The 16,293-nt window shown below is 39.4% G+C and overlaps 1 protein-coding gene across 1 annotated transcript; it reads left to right on the top strand.

The window, feature by feature from the left end:
* The first annotated feature begins 4,320 nt into the window (after positions 1-4,320).
* LOC147603099 (laccase-12-like) lies at positions 4,321-6,851 on the top strand. The gene is made up of 6 exons (XM_086797474.1): positions 4,321-4,467; positions 4,550-4,704; positions 4,803-5,047; positions 5,153-5,281; positions 5,364-6,335; positions 6,420-6,851. The coding sequence occupies exons 1-6, from the start codon at positions 4,360-4,362 to the stop codon at positions 6,548-6,550; spliced, it is 1,740 nt and encodes a 579-aa protein (XP_086653600.1). The 5' UTR covers positions 4,321-4,359; the 3' UTR covers positions 6,551-6,851.
* The last annotated feature ends 9,442 nt before the right edge of the window (positions 6,852-16,293 follow it).

Below are 16,293 nucleotides of genomic sequence, written 5' to 3'. Positions count from 1 at the left end.
AATCTTAGACGTTTTTTATTATCTATCGTAATTGTCTCATTCATCTTATTAATATATAGAAGAATGGTTGAATACTATGCCTGGGAATATATAACATATTTGGTAAACTCTTTGTTTAGAAAAAAAATGGAAAGAATAATAAGCTAGATATTTAAAATTCAATAGTGAAATTAACATCAAGAACACAGCCATGTGATAAATGATTTTTAGGAAATGACTGCTTCAGCATTAATATAATTCTTTTAGAGAACACTTCTAATGTTTATATTCTTTCAATAGCGGATATGCCAATTTATAACTATAAAAGAAGACACCATGGAGGATATATAATAAAGAGAAAGAAATGTCATTGTGGCTACCCATATTTTTCTCTATGTAGTGTATGTAGTGAAGGATTTCCAATATATAAATATGGGGGCATTGTAGAAAATGGATGTAGATGAACACAATGATATTTAAGGCTATCTTATATAAGAGAGATTCACATAGCTAGAAAACTCCCTTGACTTTAGTTATAATTCAAATATATAATTCAAAGTTGCCTAACAAAACCACAACCGATAATGCATGATATGATATAAATAACCCAATCAATGACACAAAGGGGTTCAAAATAATACACATCAATATCATGTCTTTCTAGAAATACAAAAAAAAGAGTTGGTATTTGAATGCTTAAATTGGACCTCATTAAATGGCTACACAATTCTCTCCTCTCTCTCTCTCTCTCTCTCTCTCTCTCTCTCTCTCTCTCTCTCTCTCTCTCTCTCTCTCTCTCGCACACACACACACACACACGCACGCACCTGTGTGCACACATGCATGCGTGCGCATGCACGCACACACACACACACGCGTACACACACACACACACGTGCACATACACATGGACCCTCCAAAATCATAATGAAGTTATTCAAAATGTCCTCACAACTTTCAAAATCAATACTTACACATGTAAAGCAATCTAAGATGTTACTACAGTGTATTGGTGTCATTAAAAATCTCCCCATCTCCATTCTTAATGGTTTTGTAAATTGGTGTAAAGATGCAAAATTTGTAGGTGTGCATGAATAGGAAAAAGGGGCCAATGGGGGACAGAGAAATATGGAAATCAGTGCCCTGCCCATTTTAAACAAAAAAAATAAGATTTAGCTTTTCCACAATGAAAATTAAGGAACGCAAAATGCGAGGCGACATCTTCTCATTGGTTGAAAAACTGCAATAAAAATGATTTTTGATGTGCATGAGTTGGAGGTTGAAATGTACATTAATGGTCCATCTTCTCATTGGTTGAAAAATTGCAATAAACATGATTTTTCATGTGCATGATTTGGAAGCATTGACTTTTCAACCTTTAAGATCTCTAAATAAAATAGCAAAATCAATAAAATGCATATCATAAAAGGCTTATATTTTTAAATTTAGAACTTGATAAGAAAAAGGATTGAAAAGAGGCTTTTGTTATGGTGTCCATGTATTGGGTATTACTAGCATGGCTCAAGTATCCATAATTTTTTAGTTTCAATATCACATAAGTATTGAGCATAGATGTACATCCCCTCACCTTCAGCTAATGTGAACTCAAAAAGGAATTTAGCCGATAGTATATTAATGGAATAAATAGTATAATAGTTTCAGATTGAGTGAAACCTCAAGAGGAAATTTACATGTTTATCTCAGCAAACTTCCTTGAAAACTCATCACACATGAATGCCATCATGATTATGACTGGTTACTTGTGGCACCTCGTGCTCAAAAAAGATAAAAAAATTCCCAACCAATCAAATAGATGCAATGCTCCAAAGTATTCGAGATTAATAGCATCTACCTAAGGTCATAAAAGCATTGAAATCCTCCTCTCTGTATTAAAGACTCCTTACCAATGCTCGAAAAAAAAAACATATTTTTCAACCAATCAAAATAAGGAGAACTCTTAAATTTTGTTTGGTTTTTGTTTCCAAAATCTCTACTATATTCCAAAATATATGAAAATTTTATTCCTTAAGAAAGGGCTACTTAAAATCTTAGCCAGTTTTCTTTTGGCCCAGTATAAATACACTATAATGTCTTATTTTAGTAAAATATATGAAAAATCATTCCTTAGAAAATAGGGCTATTAAAATCTCAGCCAGTTTTTCTTGTAACCAATACAGATACACGAAAATGTCTTATTTTTGGAGCACTGCTCACTGCATTCCCTCCACGATGAAAGGCTACAGAAGGTTGATGTTTTGAGACAAATTTCTAAGTGGGCCAACTAGAGAATATTGACCCAGTTAATTAGAAGTTAATTTGGCCATGGGAAAGGGCTGTTCAGAGAAACAAGAGGGAATTATAAATAAGTTTATTGAAATATATAATAATATATGTCGGTTGAAAATCAAGACTTATGCCCATTGCCAACTTGCCCACTTCACCATCCATGTTCCAAGGCTCAATTCCCAACGTTAAATTGTAAATTGATATCAAAGGTGGGCAACAGTGCTAGAATTTGAAGGTTGCTATGTGGAATGGCCAGCCCATGTTGAGACCAAAGTAGATGCCTAAAAAAATGGGAAAGGACACCAAATGGGTGCTTACTTCAAGGGATATTAAAGAGGTATGGTACTCAAATCTAGAAAAGATCAAGTAATGCTTTATTGTTCCTCAATCTATAAGAGAATGGGACAACTTAACACCAAAATGCATAAAATATGGGTTTTCTCGATCCCAACTTATCTGAATGGTGTCTGGTTGGCTGAACTTTGCAAGCATGTGGTGTACCCCACCTGTCACACTTAAAAAGTTTGGTAAACGATTGGTGGTCATTTCGGTGAAATTGGTGATCTATCTCGATTTTTCCATGCAAGCTTCTCCAAGAGGAGGTAGGGTGGTTGTGAATCTTAGAATCTTTCCCCACCCCTTTGCAAGAGAAAGAGTGGGTTGAAAAAACATGAAAAATCCTTTTCAAATCTCTACCTCTTCTTATGAGCATCATCATCTTCACTCGATTTGACAAGATCATTAATATTGCATCTGATTTATGACAGAACAAGGCCGTGGCGGGTGGTACGTCTGGACTCCGATGCCATCGCCCACCGGGCCTAGAATTTGAAGGGTACCCTATTTTTTCTTTTTGAAGGGCTTTTCTTTTACTAAATTTTCTTTATGAAGAGATTGGAAGGGCATATAACGAAATTTTCCAAAACCCTTCCCTTTTTTTTGAAGGGTAATTGTTTTTTCACCCTTCTTGTGAAGGTTTTGATCCCTTTGGAAGGGTACAATTGTATATAATCCATGTTTCCGTTATATTATATGTAGATTATAGAAAAGAAAATGTAGACAAAGCGTTTATATTAATTTGGTTCACTTTATTAAAGTTATACCATTGTAAATGTATGGATATAGATTTATTAATGTTTTATGTGGAAATTACAAACATCCACTGACTTAGTATTGTAGACTTGTAAGAGTGGTTTGATCCACGAAAAAACAACTTATTGAATATTGTCTAATATACTATCCAATCGTAATATAATATAGAATGTCACTAAGTTTTGTACACCTCAACAAGCATTCTCATGCGATGCATAGTTTTTTGGTACATAACAAACTTGTCAATATATGTGTGTGTGTACACACATTAGTTACTAAGGTTTATGAAAATACCAAAAGCAATGAAAACAATCCCAAAACAAAGTAGTCAAATAAATCTAGCGTCCGTGAGCAGATAAAAAGTGGATTTAGGAAAACAACCACAACTTAGTTAGGAATATTTCGATCTTAAAGTGGATGAAATATAAAATCAAAGTATTTAAAAAATGAATATCTCTTGAGCATTGAAAAAATAGATTTAAAAAAGCAACAGTAAGCTAATTACGAATATATATGTACTCTTATATGGTCGATGAGTTTTACAATCAGAATTTTGCAATTGCACTAGTTCTAAAAGTGGAAGGAACTTATTTTAGTTCGATCAAAAAAGAAAGGCAAAATGAACAAAAGGGGTTGAAAAAAGTTGTCAAAGCACGTGATATATATATATCAAGTGTGATTGTTGCTTGCAACGTACAACGGGTGGATGTGGGTTGTCAAGAAACGCCACCCACTAAAGATAAGGCCCCATTTTGCTTTGCCAAACATTAGAAACGGACAAGTTACAGCTACTAGGTATGGTGAGACTCAAGGCACTCGGGGCCGGAAGATATGGATGATAGCTTGAAGCAACTGCGATAAGAAAAGAGCACCCTCTGCAGTTCTAGCAGCGGTTGGTGAGTCCTAGCAACGGTTGGTGACGATCGTCCTGCGTATATAACGTGGGCGCACGTCGTTACCAAAGTCGTGGACGCCAATTCCTGAGAAAGTCAACTAGCAAGCATGGCGCACGGCCTTTATTCTTCTCTCTTGCTGATCGTTGCGGCGCTAGCAATTCTCCCTGTTCATAGGGCACAGCTACACTTGGGCATCCGCCGCTTTAAATTCCATGTAAGTGACCGACTCTGTGTGTGTGTGTGTCGTTGGTTGCGCAGGGGCTGCAAATTTTGACATTAATCCACCACGCGCACAGGTGAAGTACAGCAACTTCACCCGGCTTTGCCACACCAAACGCATGGTGACGGTGAACGACGAGTTTCCTGGGCCGACGCTGCTCGTGCGAGAGGGGGAGCGTGTGCTGGTCAAAGTGATCAACGAGATGCCTGACAAGAATATCACCATCCACTGGTAACTTGATCTGAACTAACACGAACGCCATTACGGCCACATAGGTATTTACTTACTTCGGCTTTTACTTTGCTGTGGATCGATCGATATGTATCAAGGCATGGCGTTCGTCAGCTGCGGTCCGGGTGGTTCGACGGGCCGGCCTACATCACGCAGTGCCCCATCCAGCCGGGGCGGAGCTACCTCTACAATTTCACCGTCACCGGCCAGCGCGGCACCCTCTTCTGGCACGCCCACATCTCCTGGATGCGCTCTACTGTGCACGGGGCCTTCATCATCCTACCAAAGGCACAGCGCAGCTATCCATTCCCCCAGCCGGCCCAAGAGATCCCTATCGTCCTCGGTACGTTGCCCCCCATCGAATAGATAAGTTGGCCATCCTGTAGGGGTGGCACTGGTCGTCGATCATGCAGTAACACGTTGAGAATTTTGCAACTTACAAATTCAGGTGAGTGGTGGAATTCGGATACGGAATTTGTGATAAAGCAAGCGCTGCAGTCTGGAGCCGGCCCCAACGTCTCCGATGCCTACACGATCAACGGGCAGCCGGGAGCCCTCTACAATTGCTCCGCTAAGGGTAATCATTACTGTTCAGGCACGGACAGCTTATTGTCTGTACACAATTTGGTTGTTGTAAAAATCAGCGTATTAAATTGCAGATATGTTTAAGCTCCCGGTGGCGCAGAACCAGACTTACCTGCTCCGAATCATCAATGCCGGGCTCAATGACGAGCTCTTCCTCACCCTCGCCAACCATACACTGACCGTGGTGGAGATCGACGCCACCTATACCAAGCCCTTCAAGGCCAGCTCAATACTCATCGCGCCAGGGCAGACCACTAACGTCCTCCTCACTGCCGATCAGCCAACCGGAAGGTACTTGCTCGCAGTGAGGGCCTACAACTCCGCAGGTCCCACCGTGCCCTTCGACAATACCACGGCCACCGCAGTGGTTGAGTATTTGGGATCCCCCAGCTCCTCCACGCCGGTCTTGCCTGCCCTTCCTTCTTACAACGACACCACCTTGGCCAACAACTTCAGCGCTAGTCTGAGAAGCCTCAACTCCAACGCCTTCCCAGCCACCGTTCCCCTCAATGTAGACCGCCACTTGCTCTTCACCGTGGGCCTGGCTAGAAAACCGTGCCCTCGCGCCAAAGTATGCCAGGGGCCCTCTGGAGGCATGTTCGCAGCCGCAGTCAGCAATGTTTCTTTCACCCTTCCCAACACCGCCCTCCTGCAGTCCTTCTTCTTCAAGTCGATGAGCGTCAAGAAGAATCGGACCAGTGCCATGAACGTCTTTCCCACTAGCTTTCCGGACAACCCCGTAAGGCCCTTCAACTATACTGGTGCACAACCCAAGAACCTCGCTCCGCAGATGGGCACACGGCTCTCCTGGCTGCCCTTCAACTCCAGTGTACAGCTCGTTCTACAAGGCACCAGCATCCTCGGCACCGAGAGTCACCCGATCCACCTCCACGGCTACAACTTCTTTGTGGTAGGCCAAGGAGTCGGAAACTACAATAGCACGAGCGATCCCTCTACATTCAACATGGCCGACCCTCCTGAGCGCAACACTGTAGGCGTCCCCAAGGGAGGGTGGGTCGCCCTCCGCTTCCGGGCGGACAATCCAGGTACAACTACATCAATATTATGCCTTCAACAAGTTTTCATGTTCTTGCATTGCTCACATTAGTGTCACAACCCTATGCATGCAGGAGTGTGGCTCATGCACTGTCACTTGGAGATCCACACGAGTTGGGGTTTGGAAACTGCTTTCCTTGTAACAAACGGCATTGGACCAGAGCAGTCCGTTCAGGCCCCGCCCTTCGACTTGCCATCTTGCTAAGCTGACGAATCCCACATCCAACCATTTTTTTCAATCTTCCTTCGCTCTAGCACTCCATGGGATTCTTCTTAGGTTTCTCTTGTGTTTTGTTACTCAGGATTCTGATGAATCCCACACCCAGCCAATTTTTTCATTCTTCCTTCTTTTTGTTTTCCCCTTCTAGCACTTCATGGAATTCTTCTTAGGATTCCCTTGTGTTTGGTACGTTATGTGAATGTCCACCATCGACGGAGGATATTTCATGTCCAGCAACCCCTCCAAGTTTTCAATAAATATAATTTTACGGGGCAGATTTGCAGAAGATGGAGCAGCCTGAACCTAACGAGTGATACCATGTTGGAGAGTACATTTAATATTTTGTTTTGGTATCAAGGGATGGAGTTTTTTGATTCAAGATTTTTTTGTTTTCTCGAAGGAACACAACTAGGATAATCAAAGATACATACCCTCATTATGAAAGTAGGGTGAAAGATGTAGAGTTTAGGACTAAAGAAACACTTGGAAGGAACACAACTAGGATAATCAAAGATGCATACCCTCATTATGAAAGTAGGGTGAAAGATGTAGAGTTTAGGACTAAAGAAACACTTGGAAGGAACACAATTATTCTTTGTTGGGTATCTGGGGGGGTTGTCGGGTTTCATCCTCTTTGCCTTGCTCGTCCAGATATTTCCCAGACAGTGGCATGCTCGGTGGGACCTTGACTTGGTCTTGGTTCCGCGACACGAACCTACTTGGAAAGGGGACTTATGCAAAGTGCCAAAGATTGGCAAGATAGCTTGAGAGAGAGTGACCGAGCTAAGAGATACCATAAAAGGGAGAAAGCCAAGCAACACCTACTTCACTCTAGTCCCACTAGCACTTTTCCATTACAAAGTTCACCTCCTTCGCCATCATCGGGGGGGAGTTCACGTGGAATCGAAATTTCTATACCAATTCCAATGATGGCTCAACCACCACTTCCTCCTCCATTTGCCATTCAATCACCTTTGGTTTTGCCACCATTGCGAGCAAGTACCTTCCGGTTGGCTGATCGGCAGTGAGGATGACGTTAGTGGTCTGCCCTGGCGCGATGAGTATTGAGCTGGCCTTGAAGGGCTTAGTATAGGTGGCGTCGATGTCCACCACGGTCAGTGTATGGTTGGCAAGGCCGAGAAAGAGCTAGTCATTGAGGCCGGCATTGATGATTCGGAGCAGGTAAGTCTGGTTCTGCGCCACCGGGAGCTTAAACATTTAATACGCTGATTTTTACAACAACCAAATTGTGTACAGACAATAAGCTGTCCGTGCACAGTAATGATTACCCTTAGCGGAGCAATTGTAGAGGGCTTCCGGCTGCCGTTGATCATGTAGGCATCGGAGATGTTGGGGCCGGCTCCAGATTGCAGCGCTTGCTTTATCACAACTTCCGTATCCGAATTCCACCACTCACCTGAATTTGTAAGTTGCAAAACTCTCAACGTGTTACTGCATGATCGACGACCAGTGCCACCCCTACAGGACGGCCAACTTATCTATTTGATGGGGGGCAGCGTACCGAGGACGATAGGGATCTCTTGGGCAGGCTGGGGGAATGGATAGCTGCGCTGTGCCTTTGTTAGGATGATGAAGGCCCCGTGCACAGTAGAGCGCATCCAGGAGATGTGGGCATGCCAGAAGAGGGTGCCGCGCTGGCCGGTGAGACGGTGAAATTGTAGAGGTAGCTCCGCCTCGGCTGGATGGGGCACTGCGTGATGTAGGCCGGCCCGTCGAACCACCTGGACCACAGCTGACGAACGCCATGCCTTGATACATATCGATCGATCCACAGCAAAGTAAAAGCCGAAGTAAGTAAATACCTATGTGGCCGTAATGGCGTTGGCGTTAGTTCAGATCAAGTGACCAGTGGATGGTGATATTCTCGTCAGGCATCTCGTTGATCACTTTGACCAGCACACGCTCCCCCTCTCGCACGAGCAGCGTCGGCCCAGGAAACTCGTCGTTCACCGTCACCATGCGTTTGGTGTGGCAAAGCCAGGTGAAGTTGCTGTACTTCACCTGTGCGCGTGGTGGATTAATGTGAAAATTTGCAGCCCCTGCGCAACCAACGACACACACACACACACACACACACACAGAGTCGGTCACTTACATGGAATTTAAAGCAGCTAGCGCCGCAACGATCAGCAAGAGAGAAGAATAAAGGCCGAATTGTCCAATGACAATAACACACTCCTCTTTAATAAAACTTTAATAAAAACAACCCTTGATAAACAATTTACGGTTTATATATGTCATACTTCAAAATTTTCATTGAGTCCTTGTTTCTCAACAAAAGAGTATCACTCTGGACTCTCCGTTGAGACCAGCAAGTCAACAACGAGATCCAGTGATAGATTATAAAAACATAGGTCCATCATATAATATCTTCCTCGACATACGCATGGATGTCCTCAGCACCGCGAGCCCGTGCATCACCTGGTCAAAACCCTCCAAGATCCTCCTTAGGTGTCCTGGCACTTCACTCAGGGACCTCTTCGTCGGCCCTCGTCCATCGTACCGGAAGCGCACCATTTTAACCATACGAAGGCTGGTCAAGACCTCGGCAGGTTTTGCCGCGTGAGCTATCCCTCGAACACTCCCCGCCAGCTGTTGCAACCGAACTTCCCTTAGATAAACATATATGCCAAATGCCCCCTCTAGCATTCTGGCATAAGACAATCTTTTAAGAAGGCAGGGTTTCTATGCAAGTTTATAGTTTTGATTTTTGTTTGAATACCATGAGTATATCGTAAATCCCTATCTCAATACCTCTAGATCCAATTTTCAATTCCAAACAGAATTCTTCAAATTCTGTTAACTTGATCCTTAGATCAAAGTCACAAGTCTTAACTTAGTTTCAGATTCGGTGGGTGATTGAATACATTTTCCCTGAACTGGGCACATCGTCATTGATTGAAACTGACGAAGAAATTAGGTCTTGGTCAATAGTCTGAGTCAGAGTTTAGGTCTGAAAGGTTCTTTCTAAAATTATCTTCTCAAAAGGTACTATCTCAGTTTCTCTTTTTCTAAAATTTCTTTCGACGAATATTTGTTTACAAATTCAAAACATGGATTTCTCGAGGAATATTCATTTACGTCGATCTCCGATTAAAATTTATCTTTTATGCATACCTCTATACATTACAATCAATTATGATAAAAGTAACACTTTTATAATAAAAATTTATCATTTATGCATACTTCTATGCATTAAAATCAATTATGATAAAAGTAACACTATTGATATAAAAAATTTATTCTTTATGCATACTTCTATGCAATAAAAAAAATGATAAAAGTAACACTTTTGATATAAAAAAATTTATTCTTGATGCATACTTCTATGCAATAAAAAATGATAAAGTAACACTTTTGATATAAAAAAAATTATTCTTTATGCATACTTCTATGCAATAAAAAAATGATAAAAGTAACACTTTTGATATATATATATATATAATTAATTTTTTAATGCATACTTCTATGCAATAAAAATGATGAAAGTAACACTTTTGATAAAAAAAAATATTCTTTATGCATACTTCTATGCATGAAAATAAAAATGATAAAAGTAATACTTTTGATATAAAAATTTATCATTATGCATACTCCTATGCATGAAAATAAAAATGATAAAAGTAACACTTTTGATATAAAAATTTATCTTTATGCATACTCCCATGCATGAAAATAAAAATGATAAAAGTAACACTTTTGATAAAAAAAATTATTCTTTATGCATACTCCTATGCATGAAAATAAAAATGATAAAAGTAACACTTTTGATATAAAAATTTATCATTATGCATACTCCTATGCATGAAAATAAAATGATAAAAGTAATACTTTTGATATAAAAATTTATCTTTATGCATACTCCTATGCATGAAAATAAAAATGATAAAAGTAACACTTTTGATATAAAAATTTATCATTATGCATACTCCTATGCATGAAAATAAAATGATAAAAGTAACACTTTTGATATAAAAATTTATCATTATGCATACTCCTATGCATGAAAAAAAAATGATAAAAGTAACACTTTTGATATAAAAATTTATCATTATGCATACTCCTATGCATGAAAATAAAAATGATAAAAGTAACACTTTTCATATATAAATTTATCTTTATGCATACTCCTATGCATGAAAATAAAAATGATAAAAGTAACACTTTTGATATAAAAATTTATCATTATGCATACTCCTATGCATGAAAATAAAATGATAAAAGTAATACTTTTGATATAAAAATTTATCTTTATGCATACTCCTATGCATGAAAATAAAAATGATAAAAGTAACACTTTTGATATAAAAATTTATCATTATGCATACTCCCATGCATGAAAATGATACTTGGAATATAGAAACCCTAAAGATTATAATAAAAGAAGAATTTTATTTCACAAATTTCGCCATAACCTCCTTTGTATGGCTGACCATTTTTCAACTTTCTAAGTCTTAAAAAAATTAGCTAGAAGTATTAGATTTATCCTAAAGTAAACAATTTCTCTCTTAATTAAAACATCATTATAAAAAACTTGACAATTTATCATTAACCATTTACCAAGGATAGAGAATGGTTGGTTTTGCTAGAGAAGAGAGGGGAATGCCTTTCTGTAATGAGCCATAACATTTTTAGAGAAGACATAAAGCATAAAAATCATTTAAACCATAAAAACCATGAAATAATTAGAAAAAGAAGAGTCACCAACTTACTAAAGACTTTAATAGCTTTCCTTTGGCTTGCGGGTTTGAGGGTTCAACTCTTGATTGAACAAGAGTGGCCACCTATCTTTGGAAGAGGGAATTGTCAAAAAACTAGTGAATTATTAAAGAATTCACAGTTCTTGGCTTGGGTGGAATAGAGTAACAGTGCATAAACGCTATTGAGTTTCAACAAAGGGGAAGGCCTCTATTTATAGGAAAAAGTGAGCTCCTAACTAAACAAACTGATTCTAGAATTTTCCAATTCAGTTTGGTCAATTTTTGACCATTTTTAGGTCAGTTAAGCTAACTTTTTGCAACTAGACTTGAATTAGGAGAGAGGAGAGATGAAATATCTGAATTTATGATGATTTAAAACTCAATTAATCATGTGAAGTAGGTGCCTCATTAAATGCTCTCCCCCTTCCTTACATATGTGTCAAAATGGCATCATTATACCCAAATTATCTCATATTTTGATATTACTCATAGCTTTTTTACTAATAAACCTTGTACATATTCAACTCTTCACCTTATGTGAGCATTGAAGGGACTCCCCTTCCTTACATATGTGTCAAAATAGAATCATTATACCCAAAATATCTCATATTTTTAATATTACTCATAGTTTTTTACTAATAAACCTTGTACATATTCAACTCTTCATCTTATGTGAGAATTGAAGGGACTCCCCTTCCTTACATATGTGTCAAAATGGAATCATTATACCCAAAATATCTCATATTTTTAATATCACTCATAGTTTTTTACTAACAAACCTTGTACATATTCAACTCTTCATCTTATGTGAGCATTTACTCATTTTTGGGTATCTTCTTTTACAAAATTGGATTTATCTCCTCCCCACACATGGATTGATCTTATTGGTCCATAGGAACCTTAATTAGACCATAATCCAAGGATTTCTGAAAATCTAGACCCTTAGGCTAAGGTCCTTTATACCCAATTCCAATAAATTTCAGTTGCACATTGGAAGTTCTTTTTTTGAATTTCTGTTTCAGGGAAACTTATTTTAATAAGATGAGCTATTTTTCTATCCAAAAATATTAAAAATATGAATATTCTCTCTCTAGAATATTTTCTCTCTCTAGGCTAAAACAGTTAGAAATAAGATCTTTTATATTTCTAAGGAGGGATTTGATTACACGGAAAGATGCTGGACATCTTGAGAGGCTGGGGAGGAATCTTACAAAGAGTCTTTCCTTTCTTCCAATCTTGTTTCCTCGAGAATGAGTGGAGACGTTATAGTGACAAGAATTAGATTAGGTTGGTTTGCAATGAAACTAACACATTGTGCATATGCTGTAGGCATACTTGCAAGCAATATAAAAACAACCTCTTCTTCTTGGACTACCACTTCAGCTCCAGTAAGTTGCTCTATTAGACACCTTATGTCATTAATGTGAGAAGCCACTATGGTCTTCGCCTCTTTCTCCAACCTGTATGCAACATTTACTTGACTAAAAATTGCTCTTAACCTTAGCCAATAATCATTAGAGGTAGGGGGAGGAACTAACTTGATGCATTGGGTTATCACTCACGCCATTGATAATGAATGAGAGAGCCTTTGCATAATTCCTTTCCCATTTTACAACCATATCAGGATTCCTTGAATTTGGTTTCCTCTAAGTCCCATTCACAATTCACCAAAGCTCTCTATCTGTCAAAGCCATTTGCATCTTTATGGCCCAAGTGTGATGCTTAGATCCATCAAACCTATCTCCTCTTTTAAAATACCCATTTCCATTTCCATTTCCCCCCATTGCTAAAAAATGAGAAAACTACCCTCTCTGAACCCTTCATAGATAAGGGTTTGTACAAAAGAAGATAAGAGTACTACTACTCTTCTTGCTTTACAAAGAAGTTTCCCTCACCATACAAATCTAAATTTTTACTAAAAAAAACTATTAATCCCCAAGACCTAGCTGCACTAAAATCAGATGGAACTTTCTTCCCCTTAGTGACAAGGCTCTTTAATTTTTTCAAGTGTTTGCTCCTAGATCTCTCTTTTGGTTTTACCACACTCGTGGATTCACATGAGGATGCCATTTTTACTCTCCATAAAAGATGTGTGAAAGTCTTTTATACAAGGAGAGCCTTTTACAATGATTTTTCTCTCTTTGATCTTAAAAAAAAACTCACAAAGAGTGGACACAAATGTTGATAAGAATTAGCTTCACACCACAACAAGATAATTTTTGAAAAATATTGGTGAAGACTTTAATAGCCAACTAGGGCATATTTTCCAAAGCCTGAAATAGAAGGGAAGCGCCTAGAATCGACCTAGGTGACTGAGCATTACAGGCGTGGCGTATTTTTTTTTGTGTTCGGTTGTCGCCTCGATGAGGCCACCCAAGAAAGGTAAGTAATCACTCTACTTCTACTTTACTACATCCACCAGGTGTATAGCTCACCAACACCATACCTTATTTGAAGCTGGTCGCCAAGCGGTGATAATTCTACAATCTTCAATGAGTGCTGAGTTTGCTGGCCACTGAGTGCACTTACTTTAGACAGTGGCTTGTTGGTCGATGATACCCTTACCTTCAGCCAGACCTTCAGCCAGGCGCTGCCTTGCACCAATCTTGGTTATTGCCACCAGACATCGCCACTTCAACGGTACACTAGCCACTTCAAAGGTACACTAGCTGCTGCGATTTGGTTCTCCTGCTTTGTTGATCACCACAAGGAGATTTGATTGAGTGTTGCTTAGTCTTCTCACTCCCAGATTACACAAGTTCTTACATAAAATAAAATATTTACACACAATCACTCTTTCCCTCTTTTTCTTTCTCACAAAGAAATTCTCTCTCTCTCACTCATATTGGTAGAGGGTTGTCAACATACAATGATATGATCACATAGATCTTGAGAGACTCCTCTGAATCTCTCTTCTCAAATAAAAATAACTCTCTATCACTTCCTCTCTTGATTGCCCCCATCATTAAGAGAAAATAACTCTCTCTCACTTCCTCTCTTCATTGCCACCATCATGAAAAGAAAATAAGATTTGTTGCAGTTAAAAAGCTCGTAGTTGGATCTCGGGGCGGGGCGAGCGGTCCGCCCCTTCTTCAACAAGATTCCCTAATACATGTGCCACTGAAATGGAGATTAGTTAGAGAAATGAAATGTATTCTCACAACAAGTTGTCTTGTCAAATATTCCCACAAACAATGACAAGATCAACTCACAAAGGGTTAGTTACAAATAACAAAGAAGATTAAGGACATATCCCACTAATTCACCCATGATTCCCACACATGAAATGAAGGCCTAGGAAAGTCGCTCTGATACCATGTTAAAAAGAGTGGTTAGCAAACATCAAAAGATAAGCTAATCACAAATATAAGACTCCTTGATTATAAGAGAAAACACAAATGTTAACAAGGAGTATTTCCAATCTATTCACAAGAAAGGCTTGCCTTTATAATAGATGACTACTCACAAAGCAGAATGAAGCTTGCATAAGCAAGAGACAAAGACTAGAGTATTATTTCCACAAAGGTTCACTTCTCTATTGATCTCCAAAAGAATACACCACAAAGGATACAACAAAGAAGTGTACACCCACATAGGGTGTTGGGGTATACATACATCAAGCCAAGGGGGGACGCCTGGATCAAGTGGGTATGCCACTGGTCTCCACAAGATCATCCTCCTCCACATATCCAAAAGGTCCTAAGATAGCTACCATCACCTAAGACCACCAAGAATAAATCATATCATAGTAAGAATTAGTGTACACCCACATAGGGTGTGGGGATTTTTATACATCAAGCCAAGGAGGGGCACCTAGATTAAGTGGGCATGCCACTTGCCTCCACAAGATCATCCTCCTCAACATATCCAAAATGTTCCTAAGATAAGCTAAGATCACCTTGGACCACTATGATTAATCATATCATAGTCCCATAGCCTACAAAGTATTAAAACCACCCACCTAAGGTAATGAGCCTACAACTAATGTACATCACATCTTCCAATATTGATGACTAGATATCTATCTTGATAGAGTTTATATTTTATGAGCTATGTCTTTATTGAGGATCATTGCATTTTAGTTGATGTTCATGGTTTATGGATTTTTTTAACACTTTGGCTATCATATTGTTTGTTAAAGTTCTCGCTCTTTCCCATGCCATCATACCCAACATAATGCGATGGTGACCAAACTTTGCAAGCATGTGGGAGGAACCAAAGTTTAGTCACCATTGGATGATGTTTGGGTACGATGGCATGTAAAGAGTGGGATTTTCCATGGCCTCCTTTTGAGCACTAAGAGACTGGAAAATTCCACACTAGGTGCTAATTGATATACCAAACATCGTCCTATGGCGACCAAACTTTGTGAGAATTTGGGGGGGGGGGACCCCCCCACATACTCGCAAAGTTATTGGACGATGTTTGGGTATGATGGCATGGGTGAAGAGTGGGATTTTCCATGGCCTCTCAAGCACTAGAGACTTGAAAATTCCACACCGAGCACTAAATTAATATACCAAACATTGTCCTATGGTGACTAAACTTTGCGAGCATGTGGGGGGTTCCCCCATATGCTTGTAAAGTTTAGTCATGATATTTGGGTACGATAGCATGGTGAGGACTGGGATAAGGAAGTTTGTTCTCGGTGCAAACAAGCTCCTTCCACAGTGTGATAAGGAAGTTTCTTCTCTGTCTGAACAAGCTTATCACACCGTGAAGGAAAATTTATGTGATTTGTGATTTTTATCTCTATTGCACGTGCCATTTTGAAAGTCACCTTCCACAGTGCGATAAGGAAGTTTGTTCTCTGTCGAACTCGCTTATCGCACCGTGGAAGGGAAAAGGGAAAATTTGTGTGAATTTCATCTCTACTGAAAGTCATCTTCCACGGTGCGATAAAGAAAGTTTGTTCTCTATCCGAATTTGCTTATCGCACCGTGGAAGGGAAAAGGGAAAAGGGAAAATTTGTGTGACTTTTATCTCTACTGAAGTCACCTTCCACGG

Source organism: Cibotium barometz, chromosome 65, assembly GCF_041138505.1.
Source record: "Cibotium barometz isolate CiBa-2024 chromosome 65, ASM4113850v1, whole genome shotgun sequence".
NCBI lineage: Eukaryota > Viridiplantae > Streptophyta > Polypodiopsida > Cyatheales > Cibotiaceae > Cibotium > Cibotium barometz.
This window is presented reverse-complemented; position numbering and strand designations above follow the sequence as displayed.